Here is a 27,477-nt window from a genome sequence, read left to right as displayed (position 1 = left end):
GAAATAAGTTGTGACCCAAAGATGGTGTAACTCCTGAGTGTTTACTGAGAAGAGCGCTCAGAGTGTGGCATTGCTGGCACCCAGGTACCACCTCCCAGGCCATGGAAGGCTGGGTGCTTGAAGGCAAACACATTCTAACAAGGAGACATCATCAATACAACTTTCCTAGCTGCCCTAGACCCCACAAGGCCCTAGGACAGCTCCTCACTGCCCAAGGAAGTCTCCAGCGTGGCCATGGTGCAGGGCTCTGTGAGTGTGCGTTCACTGCCCGTGCCATGACTCTGTAGCAGGAGAGACACAAGTGTGCACTAATGCGCCTCCTCGGGTTTAGTGCGGTCTTCTCAGCGCTGCAAAGAGAAGAAAAGAACATAAGGACTACACATCCCATGCTACTGTGCGGCCTCCGACGTCTGTTAGAGGAGAAAACTGAGCAGCGACGTGTGAGTGTGGCTAAGAACAAAACTCCTTGCACTGTGCAGTGGAATCTAGTGCTGTGGCATGTGTAAAAGTTAATTTACGTCCCGAATTGGAGAGTTTCATTCACAACAGAGTGCCACAAAGTGGGTTTCACAAGTATTTAAAAGCCACATTGTAAATACATTACCTCCAACCCCGCCTTCCCGTCACAGTCCATCCTTTATGAGGCCCCCCACCCCCGCCTCCTCGACAGACACCTCACTCAAAGAGAGCCTCACTCAAAGAGTCATTGATACAGGAAGTTGTCACTTCTTCTGATGAGGCGGAGACAAAAATAACATCCGGTGGACTCTTCTAATAAGGATGATCAGTAGAGTGGCCCTGCGGGCAGATGGTGGACTCTTCCAATAAGGATGATCAGTAGAGCGGGCCTGCGGGCAGATGGTGGACTCTTCTAATAAGGATGATTAGTAGAGCGGCCCTGCGGGCAGATGGTGGACTCTTCTAATAAGGATGATCAGTAGAGCGGCCCTGCGGGCAGATGGTGGACTCTTCCAATAAGGATGATCAGTAGAGCGGCCCTGCGCACAATAGATTCTGAAGTTGAGTGTGCAATCTAGGGAGGACATTCCAGAAGGGTGGCATCCCTCTGCACCCTAGGCACGGCACAACCACTCCCCCCCCGCCCCAGAAGCCAGACGAGAGATCTTGACATGAAGTAAGTCACTTATTAAACATGGTGAAAGATGAAAGTAATCACCAGTTACAAGAGATATGGAACACTACACATGATCACCCCTGGGGGACGAGGGTACAGCACCAGATGGGGCACACCTGGTGCACAGCAAGAAGCTCATGTCCTCAAGAGAATCCATACTGCAGGCCATCAGTGACACCAGGTTATCCCTGGAGAGGGAAATGAAGAAAATTTGAGCAGACTTGTCGCTGCTGCGACAAGATCTCTGCAACACAGTTGAATGGGTGACAAAGATGGAGAAGCATATGTCAGGGGAGGAGGACCAACCTCACATGAGGCCATGATCACCTGACTGATGATGGTAAACAAATGTCTGGAGGATAGAGCCAAAGACACAGAGGGGAGGTCTTGGAGGAATAATGTTAGACGAGTAGGCTTTGTAGAGGAGGCAGTGGGCACCTATAAGGAACATAGCTAGCTAAATCATATAACAAAGACCCTCTTAGATTCAACCCCTCCTATAAAATCCAGATTAGTATGAGAACAGGAAGAAACACCAAATCAACAAGAATGACCAGACTACTAGCACATCTCATCAACACTCCTGTGACTTCCTACTCTACAGAACCCAAGATCTGCAAAGAAACCAAATACATGCTCATAAACTGCAGATTGTCAACCAAACACGCAATAGAAATAGAAGAAACCATCCTGAACTTCGACATTGACATAGCATTCATCACAGAAACAAGGCTAAATGTATCCTCTGTCCCGATTATGGACATGAAAGTCCCAACAAGTGTTTTCAATCATCAAGAAAGACAGAAAGGACTGCCACGGTGGAGGCATCGCTATTATCAAAGAGAAAAACATCAACGTGGGTGAAACAGAAACCTTCACCTAGAACTAACCCTGGGCGTAGTTCGCGTAGTAGCGTGGGTGACGTGGGTGGTGTTTTCAGAGCAGGTGGGGGTCCAGGCGCTGAGGGTGGTGGTGGGGGTCGTTGGTTCGGTGACTGGAGGCGAAGTCTGGGGTCCGAAGCTGTCGTGTATGTCTGCGATCTTGTGGTGGAAGTACGTGGCGAGGGAGTCGCAGAGGTCTTGTGATGGTGCGATGTCGTTGTTGCTGGCGTTGGGGTTGGAGAGCTCTTTGATGATGCTGAAGAGTTCCTTGCTGTTGTGGGTGTTGCTGTCGAGCCGCTTTTTGAACGATGACCTTTTGGTGGTGCGGATCAGCTGGTGGTGTTCGCAAGTGCACCCTCAATGCAGCAGCCAGAATGGTCACAGCAATCCAAAAATATGACCACATCTCCCCTGCCCTGACGGAACTGAAGGGGCTCCCAATTGAAGCTCGCTGCTGTTTTAGAACTGCTTACTTAACTCACAAAGCCCTTCATGCTGGAAATCCAGCTGACCGCGCCACAAAACTCAAAAAGGCAGGTAAGATAAGAAACGTGAGGAGCTCAAACAACCAACTCCTCCTTCTGCTAAAAACCCACAAACAAAAAACCCAGTCACGCTCCTTCTCCAGCAAAGCCCCAAAAATCTGAACTCCATCCCAGTACATACCAGGACTAACTCCTCCTCCCTGAGCTCCAAAAGAAAGCTTAAGGATCTCCTCCTAGTCCAACATCTCAACTAGCAGGGTGTCAATCGGCCGCCAAGACTTGAACTCAACCCCTGATCTCCTTGTACCCCTTCCCTCCTACTTTTCCTCCATTGTGCTCAACCCTGCCTTGTCTCGCTTTGATTTATCCGCTCGGGCTACTCACATTATTTGCTGAACATGTACTGTTGAAAAATGCTCCGATATCCTCGGGTCTTACCAGCGCTATAAAAAACATTTTTTTAAAATACTCCTGCACAACTTGGCTGAAGAGCTGGATCCCTCTGGAGGGCCTCTCTCGCTGATTCGTTGAGGAAAGAGCACAGAGCAGTTGTTGCCTGCGGTCCTTGTACTTTAAACATTTGTTTGCTAGATGCTTGCTGACTTTGCAGGAGCTCGAGACCTCAGGGTATCAAACAGGGCTCCAATGAAGACCTTTCCTTGCTCTGGCTCCAGATTAGATTTGTTCAAGTTGAATAGAAAACCTCGCATGGCGAGACACTTGGAAACCCTCTCGATGACATTCAGTGCTGTGGTTGTTCCCTCAATGCTATGGAATAGCCATCTCTTACTACTCTAAGTGCCCACTTGTCCTTCGTTAACCCATTCCAAGTGTCCTGGTAACAGGTTAGTATTGGCCCCACCATGTTATGTTATGTTAGCTGGTGTTTTATTGAGCGCTCAGCTACTCTAGCAGAGTGTCCCGGCGCTATCAGACCCATACCAGCAGAGCCCCGGCGAAATAGAGGGAACTTATTGGCCGAACAGCCACGTTTTGAGCTCCTTTCTGAACGACAGTAAGCTTGTCCGCTTGGTAGGTAGAGTTTTTGGTTTGGGATTTCTGGCAGCTGAGGTCGGGATGTTTCTCCCAGAGCTGCCACGCCACTTCCGGCTCAGCCTCGAAGGGGCCAATCAGCTTGCTGTGTAACTTGCGGAAACTTTCTCTGAAACAATTATCGCATCTTCTATTCTATGAAAGGAAGATGATGTATCAAGGGTCTTGGATTTGCAAACAGCTTCCACATCTTCACCCAAAACAACCTTCTGGCTGCAACCGATCCCCAGCTGCTGCCGGTGACAACCACAAGTGATAAAATGTCGTGTCCAACAAGAACTTCACTACGAGGTCCATATTTCCCTAAATCGCCGTAGGATCCTCCCCTTGTGGAAGACACTTGAACACGTTTTGGAGGGTCCTTCAATGAAGTATGCGTAGCATAAGCTGCGTTTGAACTTGATTTCAGAACAAACTTAGATGCTGCATAGTGTTGTTCAAGGATTAAGGGTGGTCTCCACTTTCTTGTGATAAGGATCAGACAAGAGGGCTTCTTCTGACACGCGAGAGGATGACGACGCCAGGTTGGACACATCGGAGTGGACCTTCAGAATCTGCAATACCCTTTCCATAAGGGCCGGATATACAAAGCTTTTTGGGGGCGTTCACTAACAGCCCCATTGCGACTGCAAAAAAGCTATTGTTTATGTACAAATGCCCAATTTGCAATTCAGTAACCTATTACCGTATCGCAAATTGGGTTAGCGATTCGGTATTATAAAGGGGCTTCTTTAGGGCGTCCCCTCCCAATAGCGACTTTCAGTGGTATGTGTAAATGTTTGGCGACCGAAATGCGGTTGCAAAATATTCGGATACCTATCATAATCTCTTACGGATGGTGTTTCTGCCGTCAGGATTATGATGTCGTTTTCAGACAGCCTTTCCATGTCGGGCTTTCCGACATGGAAAGGCTGCCGGAAAGCGACTTTGGGGGCCCCTAGAAAGGCCCCCATCCTTCCACAGCCTATGGTTGTGGGCCTGGGGGACACCTATGGGACACCGCTGAAAATCCCTGCATCGTGTGGCAGGCACCATAGGTGCCCCCCACCATATGGTGCCTGCCACATGATGTAGGGATTTATACAAACTCCCATTTCTCTATAGGAGCTTGTGCTGCGGGCAGTTTCCGTCCCCCGCACAAGCTCCCATAGAGTGGTGGGAGTTTGCTACCACACCACGTGCTGTTGCATCATAATCCAGTGTTTGAAACCACTGACCTATGGTCGGTCGGTTCCAACACGGAGAAGGTGTCGGTCAGAGGCAAATCCGACCGACATTGTATTAGAGCCCTTAATGTGTTAAACACACATTTGTACATCGCTGTTTGTGTTTACCATAGAGCGCAGCACAAAAATCCGCTATTAGGTAATGGCAAACCCTAGCATACGTACATCTAGCCCCATATGCTTAAAAATACTTGAGTTGGAAGAGAATCAGCATTGGTCGAGATTGTGCATAGAAACCTCCAGTGGCTCCTGTGCTGAAGGTTCAACTCCCAGAACCTCCCAAATATAGGGCAGCACATGCTGGAAATGAGCCCTGCACACATCTGCCCGCAGGGCCGCTCTACTGATCATCCTTATTAGAAGAGTCCACCATCTGCCCGCAGGGCCGCTCTACTGATCATCCTTATTGGAAGAGTCCACCATCTGCCAGCAGGGCCGCTCTACTGATCATCCTTATTGGAAGAGTCCACCATCTGCCCGCAGGTCCGCTCTACTGATCATCCTTATTGGAAGAGTCCACCATCTGCCCGCAGGGCCGCTCTACTGATCATCCTTATTAGAAGAGTCCACCATCTGCCCGCAGGGCCGCTCTACTGATCATCCTTATTAGAAGAGTCCACCATCTGCCCGCAGGGCCGCTCTACTGATCATCCTTATTGGAAGAGTCCACCATCTGCCCGCAGGGCCGCTCTACTGATCATCCTTATTGGAAGAGTCCACCATCTGCCAGCAGGGCCGCTCTACTGATCATCCTTATTGGAAGAGTCCACCATCTGCCCGCAGGGCCGCTCTACTGATCATCCTTATTGGAAGAGTCCACCATCTGCCCGCAGGTCCGCTCTACTGATCATCCTTATTGGAAGAGTCCACCATCTGACCGCAGGGCCGCTCTACTGATCATCCTTATTGGAAGAGTCCACCATCTGCCCGCAGGGCCGCTCTACTGATCATCCTTATTGGAAGAGTCCACCATCTGCCAGCAGGGCCGCTCTACTGATCATCCTTATTGGAAGAGTCCACCATCTGCCCGCAGGGCCGCTCTACTGATCATCCTTATTGGAAGAGTCCACCATCTGCCCGCAGGTCCGCTCTACTGATCATCCTTATTGGAAGAGTCCACCATCTGACCGCAGGGCCGCTCTACTGATCATCCTTATTGGAAGAGTCCACCATCTGCCCGCAGAGCCGCTCTACTGATCATCCTTATTAGAAGAGTCCACCATCTGCCCGCAGGGCCGCTCTACTGATCATCCTTATTGGAAGAGTCCACCATCTGCCCGCAGGGCCGCTCTACTGATCATCCTTATTGGAAGAGTCCACCATCTGACCGCAGGGCCGCTCTACTGATCATCCTTATTGGAAGAGTCCACCATCTGCCCGCAGGGCCGCTCTACTGATCATCCTTATTGGAAGAGTCCACCAGTCTCTTTGATTGAAAACACTTGTTGGGACTTTCATGTCCATAATCAGGACAGAGGATGCTATGTCAATGTCGAAGTTCAGGATGGTTTCTTCTATTTCTATTGCGTGTTTGGTTGACAATCTGCAGTTTATGAGCATGTATTTGGTTTCTTTGCAGATCTTGGGTTCTGTAGAGTAGGAAGTCACAGGAGTGTTGATGAGATGTGCTAGTAGTCTGGTCATTCTTGTTGATTTGGTGTTTCTTCCTGTTCTCATACTAATCTGGATTTTATAGGAGGGGTTGAATCTAAGAGGGTCTTTGTTATATGATTTAGCTAGCTATGTTCCTTATAGGTGCCCACTGCCTCCTCTACAAAGCCTACTCGTCTAACATTATTCCTCCAAGACCTCCCCTCTGTGTCTTTGGCTCTATCCTCCAGACATTTGTTTACCATCATCAGTCAGGTGATCATGGCCTCATGTGAGGTTGGTCCTCCTCCCCTGACATATGCTTCTCCATCTTTGTCACCCATTCAACTGTGTTGCAGAGATCTTGTCGCAGCAGCGACAAGTCTGCTCAAATTTTCTTCATTTCCCTCTCCAGGGATAACCTGGTGTCACTGATGGCCTGCAGTATGGATTCTCTTGAGGACATGAGCTTCTTGCTGTGCACCAGGTGTGCCCCATCTTGTGCTGTACCCTCGCCCCCCAGGGGTGATCATGTGTAGTTTTCCAAATCTCTTGTGACTGGTGATTACTTTCATCTTTCACCATGTTTAATAAGTGACTTACTTCATGTCAAGATCTCTCGTCTGGCTTCTGGGACGGGGGGGGGGAGTGGTTGTGCCGTGCCTAGGGTGCAGAGGGATGCCACCCTTCTGGAATGTCCTCCCTAGATTGCACACTCAACTTCAGAGTCTATTGTGCATCCAGGGCAGGCTCACAAACATCTTTTGATACAGCCTGCTGCATTCCTGGGCTCAAGCTCTTGCCATTCGGCGAGTGATATTCTTGTGGCCATTCCCCATGGTATCCATCAGGCTAAATTCTGGGTTAATTTAGCAAGGGGAAGGTGGGTGTTAGCTGGCTGGCCACCCCCCCCCCCAACCCCTTCTCCAGTTATCTTCAATGGCCAGGAATCTTACCTAGTCATTGTGCCCTCATGTTGCTGGGCCCAGATCCATCTTGTGCTCTGTCAGTCTTTTGCAGCCTTACTCCTCCTCCTGCAGGGCGTGGTGCTGCACTAGAAAAGCTCCTGCCCTCTGCCATCCAGGGTAATAGGCTGGGACAGACCTGGCCCACAATAATAACTCCCCTGGTCTGGGTCCTGTGTCATGCGGTCAGCTCCCTGCAGACCAGCGCTGTCCAATTGTCAAAGAGGGCAGTGGGGAGAAGAGACTCCCTGGTGCAATTTGTGGGAAGTGGATACGCAGACTCTGCCCTCCATCCCCAGTCTACATGCGGCTCGCTACTGCCTCCTGTGGCTGTGGCTCTCAAGGTGTTGGTGCTGCCTCTCGGTGTTGGCTCCGGCCAGTGCCTGCTAGCCGCTACTAGTCCATGTCCTCAGTACACACCGTGCTGCCCAATACAAGGAGCACTGAACGCTTGGCCTTGGCATTAGTTGCAGCCACCCGCCTCTCAGTCTACGCGTCACTTCCTTGGCCGCTCGGAATTAGTTGCAGCCACCCACCTTTCAGTCTACGCATCACTTCCTTGGCCACTTTGCATTAGTTGCAGCCACCCGCCTCTCAATCTACGCGCCACTTCCTTGGCCGCTTGGCATTAGTTGCAACAACCCACCTCTCAGTCTACGCGTCCCTTCCTTGACCGCTCAGTATTAGTTGCAGCCACCCGCCTCTCAGTCTATGCGTCCCTTCCTTGGCCGCCTGCAAACCAGATTGGTAGCCCCAGTGGTGCTCTCTGGTTTCTGCACCTCATGCAGCTAATATTACACACAGTGGGGCAGAGGCAAGATGAGGAAGGGAACGGATGGTGGGAGATAGAGATGTGAGGTTAAGGCTCTGCCATGTTGGCGCTTTGGACACGCCCCCCGGATCTTTGGTAATCAAGTTACCGTCCTCAGGTGCACAAAGTATTACAGTATATCCACCTGGAGACCCATTTACAAATTCTTCATTCATGAATTATTATTTTGTAAGTTTATTATTTTATTTAGTCTCTAAGTAGCAAAGACAGTAGTCATAAATGTACCACACAAGACAGATAATCTAGTAAGCTTTCAGCCATCCTAAGAATAAGGGCTCATTATTGATTCAGGGTATCTTATGACCACTTTTACATCTGGGTCTGATTCCCTGGGTCTTGTTTTGGATTCCTCTGGATTTCCGTCATCGTCCCAAGTGGAGGTTAGGGTGAAGACACTATGGGGGATATTTACAAAGAAGTGGCGGAGTGAGGCGTTAGCCATCATGGCGTAACGCCTCACTCCGCCACTTCAGAAACGCAGGGCTACCCTGTATTTACAAGGACATGGTTGCAGCCTTGGGTTTCCCTCTACTCTGGCGCTACACTCAGCAGAAGCGCCAAGGAAGGCACCCTTGCACCATAGTGCAACGGTGTCTGCGTGCAGGAGAGGATTGATTATGTGTAGGAAGGTGTCCCTTCCTGCACAAAAAAAATCTTTAAATGCTCTTGTGTCACTTATATGTGTGCTTCATATTGCAGCACATGTGGAAGTTACAAAATGTAAGTTGTTTTAAGGATTGTTTATGTGCAGGAAGGGTCACATTTCTACACATAAACAATCCAAGGCATTTTGCTTTTTCCATGTGTGCTGCACAAGGCAGCACATTTGGGAAAAGCAAAAACGAGGAGAAATAAAGCATTTCTCCTCTTTTCGCAAGTTAAGACCATGGAGCATATGTACAAGCCCCTATTGCCACAGGAGCGTCTCTGTTTGGGACGTTTTTGTGGTGATAGTGGCTTTGACTTATTTACAAGGCAGTGTTAAGCCACTTAAAGTGGCTTAACGCTGCCTTGTAAATAAGGCCCCTTTCACGCTATGCTTAGCGTGAAAGGGGTGGGCAGTGGGTGTTGTGGTGGGCGTTCCACCACAAAAAGTGATGTTCCCGTGGCGATAGGGGCTTGTACATTTGCCCCTGTAAGTCCTAGAGTTCAAGTTAGCTCAGCAGCTCATTGTTCCTGAGACAGGCACAACACTATTGGGACCCCAAAACCTTTGAAACCCCAAGGTTTCCAGTAACTATTGGTGATCCAGCAGCATGCTCCTGAACCAGGAGGCATCCCCCAAAATTAGCTGCTCGGTTCCAGTAATATGTACCTTGGAAATGTCTCCCTCTGGTGGTAAGACAGAGCTAGGTGGGGCGCCCAAAGCCACACACTTCCCTTATTTTAGTGCACAGGACATTTACACGTCTGCCGCTTTGGAGTGTGCAGGACGTTTGTACTAGGTCTAGGTGAAATATAAATGACTTGGGCTTAATTTGTGTAATTTCAAGGAGTTTTGTGTTACGCTTGTTATGTGAAATTCCCGAAATGATGCTGTTACGCCACTTCACATAGTTACGTGCTATGTGCTGTAAAAATGTACCGTGAATAGCGCAATTCACAGTAATTTGTATTAAATATATACAGCAAATGCAAGGGAACAACAGAGTGTGAAAGTCTGTTGTTGGCAGTGATCGGCTCTTGCTTAAATGCGTCCTCGTGAAAAGAAATCTGTGCGAGCGTACATTTTATGCTAAGAAATAGCGCAAAATTACGTATTTGTATTTTGTGTAATTAGGCATAATTTTGTCATAATTATGTAAAAGTAAATCAAGAGAATTTTGCACACACATTATGAATACCCCTTCTACTTTCGAGTGTGCAGGACATTTCTAGGCAACCCGCTTTTAAGTGTGCAGGACTCCGACTTCTACACAACTTCCACTTGTCAGTACCTTACAAATGAAGAATAATTACATATTCCATTAGTTTGAATATTAAGAGTTATCTTCTAGAAACAAACTAGTAAGTGTTTACATTTTTTTATCCAAAATTACTTCATGTTAATTAAACACAATTTTTATTACACTTACTAACTATTAACTGAAAATACAATTGATGGTGAGGGTGGTATTAAATTATGTTTAAATATTACTATTTATAAAAGAAATTAATGTATTTAAATTATTTATTGACATTTATTTTAAAGCATTAATCTGCGCTAACATTTTATTTTATTAGTCCTAGGCAAAAATAAGTATTTTAATTTATTTTCCATTTAACAGTTTACATTTCTTTTTAGATTTTTTTAGTTAAAAAACTTTAATATTTGTTCCTATTTTTTTCCAAAAGGGAATTCTTGACCATGGCGGCAGACAACACCACCACAGCGTGGGAGATCGCCACCTAAATGTAAAAAGTTACTATCAGTAAATTCAGCCTTAGATGTCTTCATCCCCTGGACTGGGGTCTACACTTAGGTGTAAATCGACACTCAGAAATGGTGAATAGTGAAAAAGTTTAGACTTACACCTAGGTTCAAGAGTAAATATACATATGAGTAAATCTACACATGCAGACATAAAGAATAAAAACAGAAACTGTATTATTAAATGAAACATCAAACTGCAGTTAGTGATCTGTTGCAAAACAATAGAATCAATTTAATCCAAATCAGATTAAAAAGGGCAGTAGTAACATTCAGAGAGATTCCGTCTTTCACTTAATGAGCTATGTGCGGAAAATAAGAATTCTGTTATAAATATCTCCATTCTGCTGATCACTGTTCATTTTAGAAAAACAGATCAGAAGTACAAAACACCAGTTCTCATTTTCGTTGTTTAAACAACAACTGTAATTATGCTCTGTGAGTTACCTTTAACCTCTGCTGCTGGCAGCAAGCAGTATGAGTCACTACTCCACTGTAATACATTATTACAGTTGAAAAGCTACATTATTTGGTTATTACAGGTGACTACAGATGTGACAACTCAACTGTAATAAGGAAATTAGGGCGGGGTTTTAATACTAGGATTGCAGATATGTATCCCCACATGCGATGATTTGTAAGGTGTTTGTAATTTACTAGCTCTTTTGTCTCTCTTCCCCTCCAGGCCGCACAGAGACTATGCGGTTCCTGCTGGCAGACCAGGGCTGCGAGTGGAAGGATGACTTTTTGTCCATTCAAGACTGGTTTGATGGAAAGGTTGAGCTGAAGAAGACAGCGGTGAGTATTTTTGAGTCTGGGTTTGGTTCCTAATACGCCTCTCCCGAAGGCCAGTCTTTTTGTAGGGTGAGCCAGTGCCCAGCACCTCCGGCAGGTCCATTAGCTGCCTCGCCAGCTGTTACAAGTGCACTCACCTGAGGAGATTCAGAGGAACTGTTTCTGTGGCATCCTAGGGTCTAAGTGTGGACTGAAGGTGAAGAAATCGTGGACTTCTGAACGGGGACAGGAGCTCGGGTAATTGGAAGACAGTGATAAGGTGTAATTTGCCTGGAATGTTGGAACCAAAACACTCTGTTTAAGGAGGGGATGAGTGCCCCCTCCGGGCAGTGCTAAGTGCACACCTGCCCAATGGAGGCTTTGGAAATGGCCTTTAGGTTTGAAGGTTCTTGCGATGACAACCCTTAGAAGGCAGAGAGTCACCTTCTATCAAAGTACGTTGTTGTTTTTGGAACTAAGCCAGGTCTAGGAGCTGCACAGCATCACTAGTGTGAAGAGGAGCCTGAATGTCCCGTCGAGGGTAGACAGTCAGTGCGGGTACCTCAGTCTCACGATTAAGACAGGTGAGAGAAAGGCTGCATGGATGGCTCGTCTGGACATTGCATTGTACACTGAGACTGTACCATATACTCCCGGGCTCTCACCGATGGACAGGGAACCCAGGCATCCTTGCCTTATAGGCCAGGTGGGTCTATGAGGTACACATTGATAACAGCACACACAGGTACTCATGGGGCGTCGACGCTGGGGTTTCGAACCAGTGCTACGCAAACAAATTATGGACGGAATGCTTAATAAATCCTACATTCCCCCCCAATAAAGAGATCTGGGTTAAATCCATCGTTCTTTTGCTCACCATGCCACCCCAGCTTAGACCCAGCCATATGCAAATCAGTCATGACCCTGTGCCTCATGGGAACAGTCCAGACCGAACTGCCAAGCCAGGTCCTCCCTGGCATCCTGAGACCGATTTCTGGGTATTACCCTTCATCAGCCAGGCTAGCTTGAATCCAGTGGCAAAGTGAGCAAGGGACCCACGTCTGGGCATACCCATCCCACTTAGGGTGAAAAGTGCTACACAAACAAATGCTGGACGGAATGCTGAATACATCATACATTCACCCCCAGTCAAGAGATCTGGGTTAAATCCATCGTTCTTTTGCTCACCATGCCACCCCAGCTTAGACCCATCCATATGCAAATCAGTCTTGACCCTGTGCCTCATGGGAACAGTCCAGACCGAACTGCCAAGCCAGCTCCTCCCTGGACCTGAAACAAGCATCCTGGGACCGGTTTCTGGGTATGTCACCCGTCATCAGCCAGGCTAGCTTGAATCCAGTGGCACAGTGAGCAAGGGACCCAAGTCTGGGCATACCCATCCCACTTAGGGTGAAAAGTGCTACACAAACACCTGGTTAATCTCTCAGATTATCACCAGGGGCTGATCGGCTGAATCTATATGTATTGTGCTTTACCCACCAGAATCCTTTCACTAGGGCTGTAAGATCCATACTCGGCCCAATGTATTTACTCTCTCTTCTTTCTCCTCCTTTTTCAGGTCTTTGGGCAGCTACCCATGCTTGCTGATGGTGAATTTATCCTGTTCCAGTCCAATGCCATCCTGCGATATCTGGGGCGCAAACATGGTGAGCACCATACAAGGATTTGTGGGGTACAGACTCACGGTAGGGTTTGGGAAAGCAAGGAGTGAGGTGGAGTAGATGTGACTGAGAGGGAGTTGAGGTTCTCACAATGCTCAGTTCAATGAAATTCTGTGTCGCTGGAGCGGTGAAGCCCTCAGTACACCAGGGTTCAACAAGGGGAAGGTTTTGAATCGACCCTACCATGCTCATAAGACGCTGAACGAGCATAGACTGATTGTCAACCCAGTTATATAAATGTCCAGCAAATCCTGCCCAAGGCGCGTGCTGCCCCATTCCGCCCTACTTAACACCTCTCCTTCCCTCACAGATCTCTACGGGAAGAACAACAAGGAAGCTGCGCTCATTGACATGGCCAACGACGGGTTGGAGGATCTGCGACAGAAGTTTTACAAATTCTTTTTCTATGAATGGGTAGGTTTGTCTTTATGTTTACTACAAGATGGCCGCCAGAGAGCTGGGTCCTCCCCTTTGAGGGTTCAATTTATAGCACTAAGAGAGAAACCAACAACTATCTTTAGAGGAAGGGTAGCCTATTGCAAAATGGGATGATTTCTCTCCAAATCGATCCTCAAAAAGAGAAAAAAGACTGGTGAGAGGAGGAGAAAGGAGGACAGAGGGGGAAATAAATAAAAGAGAAGGGCAAGGAGAGACAGTGAATAAGAAGCAGAGAAGCAAAACACAAGCCAACATGGAGCAGTTAAAAAAGACATGGAGACCTGAAGTTGTCATGAAAGAGACAATGTAAGAGGGTGAGAGAGAAATAGAGTCTAAAAGAAAGAGAGGACTTTATGGGGGTGCTTTAGCACCTCCCGCACCCTTAGTTCCAGCACCACTGGAGAGAGTGAGCGCGAGAAATAGAGATATGTCCCTAGATACTCTGTAGACAAAGAGACCCTGAGGATAAGACCCAGTAGTTCTTCAAAGTAAAAACAAATGTTTACTGAGAGTTGTAGTGTAAAGGGAAGGACTTCAGTTATCAACCCTGGCTGTCCTACGATGGTCGGCTGATCATTTGTGTAGCTCTTTCAGTCCCCACAGATTCTCCTCAAAGTGTAGAATGAGCAGGAGAATCAAAAGAGGGAGATGGAGAGGAAATGCTTCCTGCTCGGTAGAGACAGTTCTCTGCAACCGAAAATCAAACAGGACTGGATTAAATGTGCAAGACTCGTCAATCAAATCAATGTTCAGCCTGCTGAACCCCAGCGTACACTAGCGTGTTGACAACTCAGTCTCATCCAATGTGTCTGATTTCAGCCCGTCACTCCTGTTAGAAGCCAGTTTGACGTACTTAGCATTCTTTCTGAAAGTACTTTGTTATGCCACTACAGAGCATTTCCTCCAAGAAGTCTTAATTCATGATTCCTCACACAGGAACTCTTTTACATGTGTAAAATTCCGAGAGATAGAGACTTCTAGCCCCAGATTCCTTACCTAAGAATATCCCCCGGCGTCAGACTGAGTCTGCAAAATCTTGAGCAGTACCGCTGTGGGCCAGTAGGTGGCATTGAGAGGCTCCGTGTTGGCGTCATAGTCGTCATCCCAGCCTGATATGACGTGCAGGTGTCTTGCTAGAAGCCACCCCTGCATGCTGACATCAGTTCATTTCTTTCTGCGCCAACAGTGAGGATCCAGAGTGCCACCTTGGTCAGTTTTTGATCTCTTTTTCAACATTCTGGCAAATCTTTTCATCATTTTCCTCCCGGCGTGCCTTAGGATGTCCCCTAAAAACAAATGGGTTTTACACCTTGCAGGGTCTGTCCAAGCAAATGTCTGTGACGGACTCACATCTGGCTTGCCTTTAGTACTTGGAGCCGGACCACGACTCCAAGAACTGTCCCAACTCCTCACCGTGAATCCAAAGGTGATTCAGGATCAGGAGATGAAGACACAGGCAACCTGACATCAGAAGACTCTGCACCGCTCCAGATCCCGGTCACGTTGAAGGTCCCAGACCTGCTCTTTGGGTCCTTCCCGCAGGTCATCGTCACGGTTGAAGTCATCGACGGCCCCACTCCTGCACTCTACCTGTGGAACCTGAGCATAGGTCTACTCCATGTCTCCTTGAATTTCCTTGAGCCCGAGCCATCCTCCCCACACCAACTCAAAAAGTTTTATGATGCCATGAGCCTCATATTTGGGCGGCCTGGCCCTTCTGGAGTGCATTCGTGCCTCACTGGACTTCTGCTGGCAGGTTTGCCTTTGGTATCATTTGGGCTCTCTGGATCCATTCAAGGATCGCAAATCCATGACCCTTCACTGGGGTTCAGCCCTGTGTTGACATTCCCAGCGCCTTTCGGCAGCACCAAGCCAATAATCCCCAGTTCCTTACGGAGGCAGTCTGCCATCACTCGATATCGACGCTGGCGCAGACAGGACCCCAACAACCGTCCAAGTCGAAGGCATTGCCTCCTTTCTATGGCAGACCCTGTGGGGTTATTGACTGGGGGCGATCTGAGGATCCTTATGGCTACCCTGATGTCCACGAAGACTCGTTGTTCCATTTGGATGATGACAACTGTTATGAGGAGTTAGTTCACACTGGTGGCCTGCACACCTCACCAGACACTAGCCTGGGTTCTCTTCCTTGTGTGGCTATGGTGGAAGGTGCATCCTTTGCTATGGTGGTGTGGAGGGTGGCCGAGGTCCTCAACCTCCAACTACCCTCATTGGAAGACAAGAAGAATGTCTTGACGGAGGTGCTTTAGGCAGGGGTATCCCACACAGAATCCCCCTGCCCTTCAAAGAATCCTTCTCTGATGTCCTGCTCGGGGCCTGGGCCATGCCCTGCACGGGCACTCTCGTGCACAGGACGATTACACGTCGCCACTTTCCTGCTCCAGGGGACCCAGCGTTCCTCACCAAGCACCACACCCCTGAAAGCCTGGTGGTGCAGGCCTCAACCTCTAAAGTGAATCTCAGTGCATTCCCTTCCACTCCAGTGAATAGGGAATACAAGAGGTTGTATACCTTTTGGGAAGAGGATTTTCTCTTCTGGTAGCTTTGCACTGCGTTCGGTGAACACTACGTGCCTCTTGGGAAAAAATAGCCACACTGTGAGACTTAGTTGTGCAAGTGTTGCGTATGGTCTCTGAGGAGGCCGGAGCCTTGTTGGTGGCCTTCCTCCACCACGCCCGCTGAGATCAACTGGCTTTCCAGAGGGTGTCCGGCCATCCTTTATGGATATGTGCTTTGATGGCACACACGACGAAGCCCATTCACGCTTGAGTGATTCAGGTAGAGTAGAGTCACCACCTGGTTATTAGGGCACGCTATGGCCCCTCGCCAGCCTCACTCTTCCTTTTGCTCCTTCTGTGGCTATGGTAGGGAGTACCAGCTGCGATCTTTCCAGCAAAGCGTCAGCAGCCGACAGGCTTCCCAGCCTTTTGTGGCAGTTAATATGGCTCCCACAAGTCCTGTGAGAACCAACGCAGGAGATGTTCCCAGGAAGCCAGCCCCTGGCAGCCACAACAACCAAATCTCTTTAGTGTGCCCTGCAAGGACACTGGCAGCCTGTTGAAGGCAGGATCTGGCACTACCTGCCCCAATGGCAAGCCATAACATCAGACTAGTGGGTGCTCCAAATTGTCCTGCATGATTACGCCCTTCCACTCCTAAAAACCACGTCACCACTGCCACCGTAATCAGATTGGCCGATGGAATAAGACTTCTCCATGCTGCATCAGGAAGTGAAGGCTTTTTGGCCAAAGTGCCATTGAGAGGGTGCCAGCATCAAAATTAGGTCATGGTTGCTATTCCAGCTACTTTCTGATGCCAACGATGAGTGGAGGGCCCTGCCCTATTCTAGATCTGCACCCTCTCAATGCCTTCCTGAGGAAGGAGACCTTCAAGAGGATAACTCTTGCCCAGGTACTGTCTATGTTAGACCCTGGAGCGAGGATGGTAGCTTTGGACCTGCAGGACACCTATTTTCACATCCCAATCCTGTAGGCCCATTTGCGTTACCTGCAGTTCACGGTGGGGTAGTAGCACTTCCAGTACGCTGTGCTCCTCTTTGGTTTCATCAGTGCCCCTCTGGTGTTTACCAAGGAGATGATGGTGGATGCAGCACATCTGCAGAGGTCATGAGTGCCAGTCTTCCCCTCCCTCGAAGCCTGACTGCTGAAGGCGGCAGACGACAGACAGGCATTACCCACTGCCAGACACTGATGGAACTCCTTCATTCGCTGGGGCTCACTATCAACATGACTCCTTCTTGGGCATTGCCTTTTATCAGAGCCATTCTGGACACGGTGCAATTCCATGCCTGACCTCCGGAGTGGAGAGGACATGACATCCGAGCTTTGAGCCTGATGTTTCAACCTCAGTCATGGATTTCAGTGAGACTGACTCTGGTTCTTGTGGCTCTGATGTCCTCCTGCATCCGACTGGTGAAGTGTTACTTTGATGGGTATTGAGGCAATGCAGATGCTTTCTGTGTTTCCTTTTTAGGTCTGGTCTTTGAGCTGGCATTAGCTGTTTTGCCAGACTATTACTTTCCATAAAGATGATAGATAACAAACATGCATTGAGGGTTTTTTAGTCAGCAGGCTTCATCCTGTTGGTCTGAGTTGTCATTTTCATTTTGCTTCCACCCACCTCATCATACACTTTGGGGTAATCCTCCTTTGCTCATTGGCGTGTTCCACAATCTCCCTTTGCTCATTGGCTTTCTCCGCAATCCCTCTTTGCTCATGGGCTTGGTCCACAATACCCGTTGCTCATTGGCTTGCTCCACAATCCCCCTTTGCTCATTGGCTTGGTCCACAATCCCCCGTTGCTCATTGGCTTGCTCCACAATCCCTCTTTGCTCATTGGCTTGGTCCACAATCTCCCGTTGCTCAGTGGCTTGGTCCACAATCCCCCGTTGCTCAGTGGCTTGGTCCACAATCACCCTTTGCTCATTGGCTTGCTCCACAACCCCCCCTTGGCTCATTGGCTTGCTCCACTGTCCCCCTTTGCTCATTGGTTGGTCCACAACCCCCCTTTGCTCATTGGCTTGCTCCACAATCCCCCTTTGCTCATTGGCTAGCTCCACAATCCCCCTCTGCTCAATGGCTTGCTCCGTAATCCCCCTGTGCTCGTTGGCATGTCCCACTTTGAGTGACTGCACAAGCCTTCTACACATTGTTCACATCTGCTTCACCATAGTTTCTTTCGCTTAAATGGCAAAGCTCATTCAAAGTGTGCTTCTATAAATTTCTTTTTTATGATACTTATTTTATAGTCTATTTTTTGCCAGTTCGAGGATGGCTATGCTTGTGTCTGCTTCTTGCTATAAAGTGTTTAAGTGGCATAGTGTCTTCCTGTGACTTTAGTGTCTTGTTGGGGTAAGATGTCTTCTTGTCGCCTTCACATAACATATCACCAGTATAACAGCCACATCAGTGAATGGTCTTTAAAATGAGCATTTATATTGTAAGCACACGGTGCCCACCCTTAAATTGGGGTCTGTTGTCTTTGTGGTTTTGTGGCATACGATTGCAATAAATAATGCTAAAAAAGAAAATGACCACTGCAGCAGCATGTCAAAGCCAGACTTAGTGGTTTTGCCAATGCTTGCTCAATGTTGCATTCACTAGTTACATTACTAACAGTAGTTAAGTGGCGAGATATTTCAGTTTGTGGTGCTCTCTGTAGAGTTTGTTTAATTACTGGGTATGCACCTACTCCCAGACCATAGGGATCAAACCCTTGACAGCCCGTCAGGCCCCCACTCCTTCCCCCTGCAGTCATGGCTGTGTCCAGAGGAGGCTGCATAATCCGGCCACTGGGCATTCGTTCTAAATGCGTAAGACGTTATCTAGGGCAGGGTGTCCAATGTAGGTCCAAAGTTTTCGATCCATAACAGATTTTCAAGTTCTCCAGTGATTAAAGGAATGGTGATGATTTACATCCTCATACTTTGGTCTTTCTACAGCAACGCGGGACTCGCCTGTAGAGGAAATGATGTTTCTAGACACACCTGTAGAGGACTGCTGACCATATGACTCACCAGTAGAGGGATAGATTCATCTGTAGAGGACTGCTGACCCTAGGTCTCAACTGTAGAGAGATGATGCTCCTAGGACACACCTGTAGAGGAATTGATGCTTCTAGGAAACACCTGTAGCGGACTACTGACCCTAGGACTCCCCTGTAGAGAAACCGATGCTCCTAGGACACGCCTGTAGAAGAATTGATGCTTCTAGGAAACACCTGTAGAGGACTGCTGACCGTAGAACTTACCTGTAAAGAGATTGATGCTTCTAGTACACACCTGTAGAGGGAGTGATGCTTCTAGAGCACATCTGTAGAGGATTGCTGATCCTAGAACTCACCTGTAGAGGGACTGATGCTTCTAGGACACACCTGCAGAGGACTGCTGACCATATGACTCACCTGTAGAGGGATTGATTCATCTGTAGAGGACTGCTGACCCTAGGACTCAACTGTAGAGGGATGTTGCTCCCAGGACACACCTGTAGAGGAATTGATGCTTCTAGGAAACACCTGTAGAGGACTTCTGACCCTAGGACTCACCTGTAGCGGAACCAATGCTCCTAGAACACAGCTGTAGAGGGATTGATGCTTCTAGGACTCATCTGTAGAGGAACCGATGCTCCTAGGACACGCCTGTAGAGGAATTGATGCTTCTAGGAAACACCTGTAGAGGACTGCTGACCCTAGGACTCACCTGTAAAGGGATTGATGCTTCTAGTACATGCCTGTAGCGGGAGTGATGCTTCTAGAGCACATCTTTAGAGGATTGCTGATCCTAGAACTCACATGTAGAGGGAGTGATGCGTCTAGGACACACCTGTAGAGGGCTGCTGACACTAGGACTTACCTGTGTAGGGACTGATGCTTCTAGGACACACCTGTAGAGGGAGTGATGCTTCTAGAGCACACCTGTAGAGGACTACTGACCCTGGAACTCACCTGTGGAGGGAGTAGTGCTTCTAGGACACACCTGTAGAGGACTGCTGACCCTAGGACTCACCTGTAGAGGGATTGATGCTTCTAGGACACACCTGTAGAGGGAGTGATGCTTCGAGAGCACACATGTAGAAGACTGCTAAGCCTACAACTCACCGATAGTGGGAGTGATCAATCAATCTATTAATCAATCACGCATTTGTAGAGCGCACTACTCACCCATGAGGGTCTCAAGGCGCTAAGGGAGGGAGGCTGCTACTGGTCAAACAGCCAGGCCTTGAGGAGTCTCCTGAAGGTCAGCAGGTCCTGGGTCTGTCGCAGGTGGATGGGGAGGGTGTTCCAGGTCTTGGCGGCGAGGTGGGAGAAAGATCTGCCGTCGGTGGTCGTTCGGTGAATTCGTGGAACGGGGCGAGGTCGGCGGAGCGAAGCTGGCAGTTGGGGGTGTAGAAGGTGAGCCGTTTGTTGAGGTATATTGGTCCAGCGTCATGGAGTGCTTTGTGAGCGTGGGTGAGGAGCTTGAAGGTGATCCTCTTGTTGATGGGGAGCCAGTGCAGGTCCCTCAGGTGGGCAGTGATGTGGCTGTGGAGGGGGATGTCGAGGATGAGGCGTGCAGAGTGTAGGAGAGTAGGATCTGCTTCACATGGGTACCCCCACTTTTTGCTGGTGTTTCACTGTTTTTCGACCTTAGTCTGGCTGTGGCCCTGCTAATCAGGACCACAGCCTAGCTGCTTCCACTCTAAAATGATTTCAATGTACACTAGGTACATATCTAATTGGATTCTGGAGTGCCTTATAAGCCCCTAGAATATAGTATACTATGTACCGAGGGCATAGGTACCTCAGAGGCCTACCAGGGGCTGAAGCATGTATTATGCCACTCCTGGGAAGCACTCCAAAATGGCACCACAGGTCTGCTACAGCAGCCTGGGTAAGGGTGTGCTTGCACCCCTTACAGTGGTATAGGCTACCTATATCACTACCATTGCACACACATGTAAAACCTATAAGTCACTCCTATGGCAGGCCTTAACAATCCTGAAGGCAGAGTGCTTGGTTTTTATGTGAGAGGGTGCCCCTGCATGAGCAGAGCCCCTCTGCAGCGTTCGGAGTACCTCCTCTGATGCTGTTTGTGGTGCAGCCTGACCATATACTCTTAAGTGCATTATAACCTCGCGGTAAATGCTAGCTGATGATGCCAAGCCAAAGACAGCATTTTCTACCCCTAGTGGGCACTATCAGTTTGTGGTAATGGCCTTTGGTTTGAAGAATGCACCTGCCACTTTCCAAAGGTTGGTGAATCAAGTCCTTACAGGCCTGGAAGACTTTAGAGGGTTATGAACCTGAAAACAGTCCCAGGATGCTTGTTTCCGGTCCAGGGAAGACATGGCTTTGGAGTGCGGGCTGGACTGTTCCCATGAGGCACAGGGTCAGACTGATTTGCATATGGCGATGTCTGAACTGGGGTGGCGGAGTGAGCTAAAGAATGATGATGGATTAAACCCAGATCAGTTGACTGGGGGTGAGTGCTTGCATTGTTCAACACTCCATCCGTCATCCCCTTTGGTTTTGCTTTGTTCGCCCTAAGTTGGCAGGTTATGCCAGACGTGGGTCCCTTGCTCACTTTGCCACTGGATTCAAGCTAGCCTGGCTGATGACGGCTGATTAGCCAGAAACCAGTCCCAGGATGCTTGTTTCTGGTCCAGGGAAGACATGGCTTGGCAGTTCGGGCTGGACTGTTCCCATGAGGTGCAGGGTCAGACTGATTTGCATATGGCGATGTCTGAACTGGGGTGGCGGAGTGAGCTAAAGAATGAGGATGGATTAAACCCAGATCAGTTGACTGGAGGTGAGTGCTTGCATTGTTCAACTCTCCGTCCATCATCCCCTTTGGTTTTGCTTTGTTCGCTCTAGGTTGGCAGGGTATGCCCAGACGTGGGTCCCTTGCTCCCTTTGCCACTGGATTCAAGCTAGCCTGGCTGATGACGGCTGATTAGCCAGAAACCGGTTCCAGGATGCTTGTTTCTGGTCCAGGAAATATAAAAAAGATTTGAGAGGGACCCTTTGATACTCAAGGGAAGTAGGGTACTTTAAACCAGAGAAAAGAGAAAATTCCCTTGATTCAACAATTTGGAGAGCATAAAGTATTATGTCAGAAAGGGGGGTTCTATGTAAGAATTTTTTATTAAAAAAACATACACAATCGCAAGACATTTCATAATACATCAAATCAAAATTATTAAAACCTTATACAGTACATATCAATTCGATCTCAATCACATAAAAAAGTATAACCCAATTATGACCAGCATAACATGGAGACAGACACAAAATGTAAGATCCAATTACTCTTCTTTACAAATGCACATCAAAATGAGCTCTAAAATACAGCTTATTATACATGGATAAATCAGTATATAGTTAATCTGTATTGATTCTTTGATTGTGCTTATCCACAGCGTCGACGCGTTTCGATGGCTTAAAATGATATTACCATCTTTGTCAAGACCACATGATTCTGTCTCCCACCACAATTAGTGATTTTCCTTTGTATAGGGGGACGTTTATATATGCTCCTGGCTCTCTAGATGGTGAGATAAACACAAACTCTCCTTCTACTGCCCTCGTAGTTTGTCGAGTAACGTGTTCCACCTTATCTTTCCGTGATTCTGGGGGGATTATTTATTATGAATTGCCTCTTCCTTCGATTATAATCCGAAGTTCCCGCACCACGAGAATATGCTAAAATCCTCTTTTTAGCAGCGAGTCTAATTTCCGCTGTTTTCTCTCCGTCGTGTTTGTTACCGGATCGGAGCAAAATCCAGGAAAGACATGGCTTGGCAGTTCGGGATGGACTGTTCCCATGAGGCACAGGGTCAGACTGATTTGCATATGGCGATGTCTGAACTGGGGTGGCGGAGTGAGCTAAAGAATGATGATGGATTAAACCCAGTTCAGTTGACTGGGGGTGAGTGCTTGCATTGTCAACACTCCGTCCATCATCCCCTTTGGTTTTGCACTATAACCAGTGGACAGCATATACCAGGCCAACTTCTCACAGAGACTGCGTTGTCTTGCTGGATCATTGACAGTGATGAGTCCAGAATGAACCCCAGGGTGCGTGCGTGGTCGGTGAGTGTCGGCGCAGCTCCCCGCGAGGACGGCCACCAGGAGTCATCCCAGGCGAAGGGGGTGGAGCCGAGGATGAGCACCTCCGTCTTGTCCGAGTTCAGCTTCAGGCGACTGTTCTTTATCCATTCGGCGATGGCCTTCATTCCTTCGTGGAAGTTGGTTTTGGCGGGGGCGGAGTCCTGGGTGAGGGAGAGGATCAGCTGGGTGTCATCGGCGTATGAGACGATGTTGAGCTCATGCGATCGGACGATGTTGGCGAGCGGTGTCATGTAGATGTTGAAAAGGGTCCGGCTAAGGGGTGATCCTTGGGGTACGCCGTAGGTGATCTTGGTGGCTTCGGAGCGGAATGGAGGGAGGCGGACTCTTTGTGTTCTGTCGGTAAGGAAGGAAGTGATGCAGTCCAGGGCTTTGTCGCGGATCCCTGCGTTGTGGAGGCATGTGCATAGGTTGCGGTGGCAGACGGTGTCGAAAGCGGCCTAGAGGAGTAGGAGAATGAGAGCCGCAGTTTCGCCGCTGTCCAGCAGGGTCCTGATGTCAACAGTGGCAGCGATGAGGGCGGTTTCGGTGCTGTGGTTGCTGCGGAATCCGGATTGGGACGACTCTAGGGTGTTGTTTTCTTCGAGGAAGCGGGTCAGTTGTCTGTTGACGATCTTCTCTATGACTTTTGCCGGGAACGGGAGCAGGGAGATGGGCCAGAAGTTCTTGAGGTCCTTATGGTCCGCCTTGGGTTTCTTGAGTAGGGCGTTGATCTCTGCGTTTTTCCAGCTCTCCGGGAAGGTGGCAGTCTCGAAGGAGCTGTTGAAGATCTTCTGGAGTTGGGGTGCGATGATGGAGCTCGCTTTGTTGAAGATGTGGTGAGGGCAGGGGTCTGACTGTGAGCCGGAGTGGATGGTGTTCATGGTTTTGATGGTGTCTTCGTTGTTGACGTGGTTCCGGGAGAGCAGGATGCCGGTGTGACTGGGGGGCGGTGAGTCTGAGGAGTCGGCGGGTGTCGGGGAGGACTGAGTGTTGAAGCTGTCGTGGATGTCTATGATCTTGCGGTGGAAGAAGGTGGCTAGAGATTCGCAGAGGTCTTGTGACGGTGGGACGGTGTTAGAGCTGGAGCTGGGGTTGGCGAGTTCCTTCACAATGTTGAAGAGCTCTTTGCTGTTGTGTGCGTTGTTGTTGATGCGTTCCGTGAAGGAGGTCCTTTTGGCGGTTCGGATGAGTTGGTGGTGCCTGCGGATGGCGTTCTTGAGGGCTGCGTGGTTGTCCGCTGTCTGTTCATGGCGCCACTTCTTCTTGAGTCTTCGGCAGGTCTGCTTAGATGTCTGGAGGTCGATGGTGAACCAGATGGCCCTTCTGTCAGTGCGTCTGTGTGAGGGTTGCTTGATCGGGGCGAGAGCGTTGGCGCAGTCGTCGATCCATTGCCTGAGGTTGCGGGCGGCTGTGTTGGTGTCGGTGTGGTCGGTTGGTGGGTCTCGGGCTAGGGTGGGGGTTAGCTGGTCTTCAGTGATCTTGTTCCAGCTGCGGTGGGGGATTTGTTGTGGGTTGTTGTGTGCGGTGTTTTTCTCGAAGGAGAAGTGGATGCAGCGGTGGTCTAGGACTCACCTGTAGAGGACTGCTGATCCTAGGACTCACCTGTAGAGGGATTGATGCCTCTATGACATACCTGTAGAGGGAGTGATGCTTGTAGGACACACATGTGTAGGACTGCTCACCCTAGAAATCACCTATTGAGGGAGTGATGCTTCTAGAACACACCTGTGAAGTACTGCTGACTCTAGGACCTACGTGTGGAGGGGGGATGCTTCTAGGACACCCCTGTGTAGGACTGCTGACCTTAGAAATCATCTGTAGCGGGAGTGATGCTTCTAGAACAAACATGTAGAGAACGGCTGGCCCTGGAACTCACCTGTAAAGGGATTGATGCTTCTAGGACACACATGTAGAGGGATTGATGCCTCTAGGAAACACCTGTGTAGCATTGCTGACCCTACTTTCTATAGCAGAATTTCGTCCAGGTAAATCTCAAGTCCTATATTCAGGGATTCCTACTTTATACCCAAGGAAGGGGTGGGACAAACTCTGGGGACCCACCTGTGGGAGGGTCAGGACAGAGGGGTGGCTACACCCATGTCCTTTGTCCAGTTTCGTGCCAGAGCAGGAGCAAATGACTCCTGCAACCGGTTTGAGCTGGACTATGCACAGGGACACCAAATGTGCCACCAGTGCAGACTTTCTGGCACTCTAGCAGTGCACCCACCTAGCCCCAATACACTAAAGCCTGTCTGGGAGGTGGTCACAACTCCCTGTGACAGGAAACCCATTGTCAGATGTTCCTCTACTCGAGTTTCGTCCAGCAGCCAGAGAGCAGACTCGTGTCTGTGGCTGGCAGCATCCATTTTGTGATGCCCAGGTGGAGAAAGCTGGTACCCGGTGTACTGGTGTTCACATAAGTCCCTCAAGTAGGGTGGAATCATACCTCCCACACCAGTTTCTGGTGTGGAGATATGATTCGAAGGTGTTTGACACCAAACACAACATGTTTCTAAGCAGCCGTTTTAAAGTTAGCATTTACTGCGAGGTTATAATGCATTTAAACATATATGGTTGGCTGCATCACACACAACCCCGGAGAATAGGTTCCGAAGGCTGCAAAGGGGTTCTGCTCTTTCATGGGCACCCTCTCACATAAAACCCAGCACCCTGCCTTTAGGATTGTTATGGCCTGCCAGGGGGTGACTGATAGGTTTGTATGTGTAGTGATTTAGAATAGATATAGTGAACGTATATCTAAGTAAGGGGTGCATGCACCAACTTACACAGGCTGCAGTAGCAGACCTGTGGTGTCAGTTTGAATGGTCTCTCAAGGGGGGCATAATACATGCTGCAGCCCCTGGGAGGCCTCTAGGGTACCTATGCCCTGGGTACATAGTATACCATACACTAGGGACTGATAAGGGTACCCCAGAATCCAATCTGGAGTGTACCTAAAATACATGCAATCAATTTAGAGGAGAAAGCAGCTAGTCTGGGGCCCTGGTTAGCAGGATCCCTGTCAATCTAAGTCGAAAACAGTGAAACATCAGCAAAAAAGTGGGGCTAACCATAAGAAGCAGATCCTACTCTCCTACACCCCCCACAAACGCAGGGACATTAAACTAACCTTGACCAGTTGCGTCTTCATGTTCTAAGTGGAAATATCTGGAGAGTCCATCTGCATGCGCATGGTTACTCCCAGGTCTATGTTCCACTGTATAGTCCATCCCCTGTAGGGAAATGGACCACCTCAAAAGTTTGGGGTTTTCACCCTTCCTCTGTTTTAGCCATAAGAGGGGCTTATGGTCTGTCTGAACAATGAAGTGAGTGCCAAACAAGTATGGCCTCAGCTTCTTCAGAGCCCAAACCACAGCAAAGGCTTCCCTCTCAATTGCTGACCAACGTTTCTCTCTGGGATTCAGCCTTCTGCTACTAAAAGCTACTGGCTGATCCTGACCCTCATTATTCAGTTGTGATAACACAGCCCCTACCCCCAACTCAGATGCATCAGTTTGCACAATGAATTGTTTGGAATAGTCAGGACTTTGCAGAATGGGAGCAGTGCACATGGCCTGCTTCAGGTCATCAAATGCCTTTTGACAGTTAACTGTCCACCGAACATTTATATTCATTCTTTTGGAAGTTAAGTCTTTTAAAGGGGTCACTATGGATCCATAACCTTTGACAAACCTCCTGTAGTACCCAGTCAGGCCCAAGAAAGCTCTGACCTGAGTCTGGGTGGTTAGAGCAACCCAGTCCATGATGGTCTGGATTTTGCTCTGCAATGGTTGAACCTGGCCTCCACCTACAAGGTGGGCCAGGTACACAACCTGACTCTGCCCTATCTGGCACTTGGTGGCCTTGATAGTGAGGCCTGCTTTTTGGAGGGCCTCAAACGTTTCTCAGGTGGACCAGGTGATCCTCCCAGGTGGAGTTAAAGACAGCAATATCATCTAGATAAGCTGCACTTAGAGGAGTAAGCAGCTAGACTGGGGTCCTGGTTAGCAGGATCCCAGTCAATCTAAGTCGAAAACAGTGAAACATCAGCAAAAAAAGTGGGGGTAACTATAAGAAGCAGATCCTACTCTCCTACAGTGCAGATCCAGGGTTTGCAGGAAGCTCTGCTCGGACAGTCATGAAATCACCATTTGTAGTGTCAGCATCAGGAAGGGTTTGTCCTGAACAGGCTTGTTGAGCCAGTTCAAGTCCTGGACCGCCTGCCTCTCCTGCCTGGCGCCAAGAAGTGCTCCACACCCTTTCTGAGAGTCTGTCACCTGAAGTGACCCTCAGCAGGGCTCCTGTGCCTAGCCAACAGATGCAGGATATACTAGGTTTACTAGGTATCAGGAAGCTGGACTGTGGCCCATCTTTTGAGT

At 48.8% G+C, this 27,477-nt stretch overlaps 1 protein-coding gene across 1 annotated transcript in view; it reads left to right on the top strand.

The window, feature by feature from the left end:
* The window catches only part of LOC146839364 (glutathione S-transferase P 1-like), a 90,007-nt gene that overhangs the window by 32,265 nt on the left and 30,265 nt on the right, over positions 1 to 27,477 (top strand). Inside the window, exons 3-5 of the mRNA XM_085651365.1 lie at positions 11,263 to 11,375; positions 12,931 to 13,018; positions 13,344 to 13,447. Of these exons, the coding sequence (XP_085507491.1) occupies positions 11,263 to 11,375; positions 12,931 to 13,018; positions 13,344 to 13,447 (305 nt within the window). The remainder of the gene's footprint in view (positions 1 to 11,262; positions 11,376 to 12,930; positions 13,019 to 13,343; positions 13,448 to 27,477) is intronic.

The sequence above is a fragment of the Triturus cristatus genome, chromosome 4_1, assembly GCF_964204655.1.
Source record: "Triturus cristatus chromosome 4_1, aTriCri1.1, whole genome shotgun sequence".
NCBI lineage: Eukaryota > Metazoa > Chordata > Amphibia > Caudata > Salamandridae > Triturus > Triturus cristatus.
This window is presented reverse-complemented; position numbering and strand designations above follow the sequence as displayed.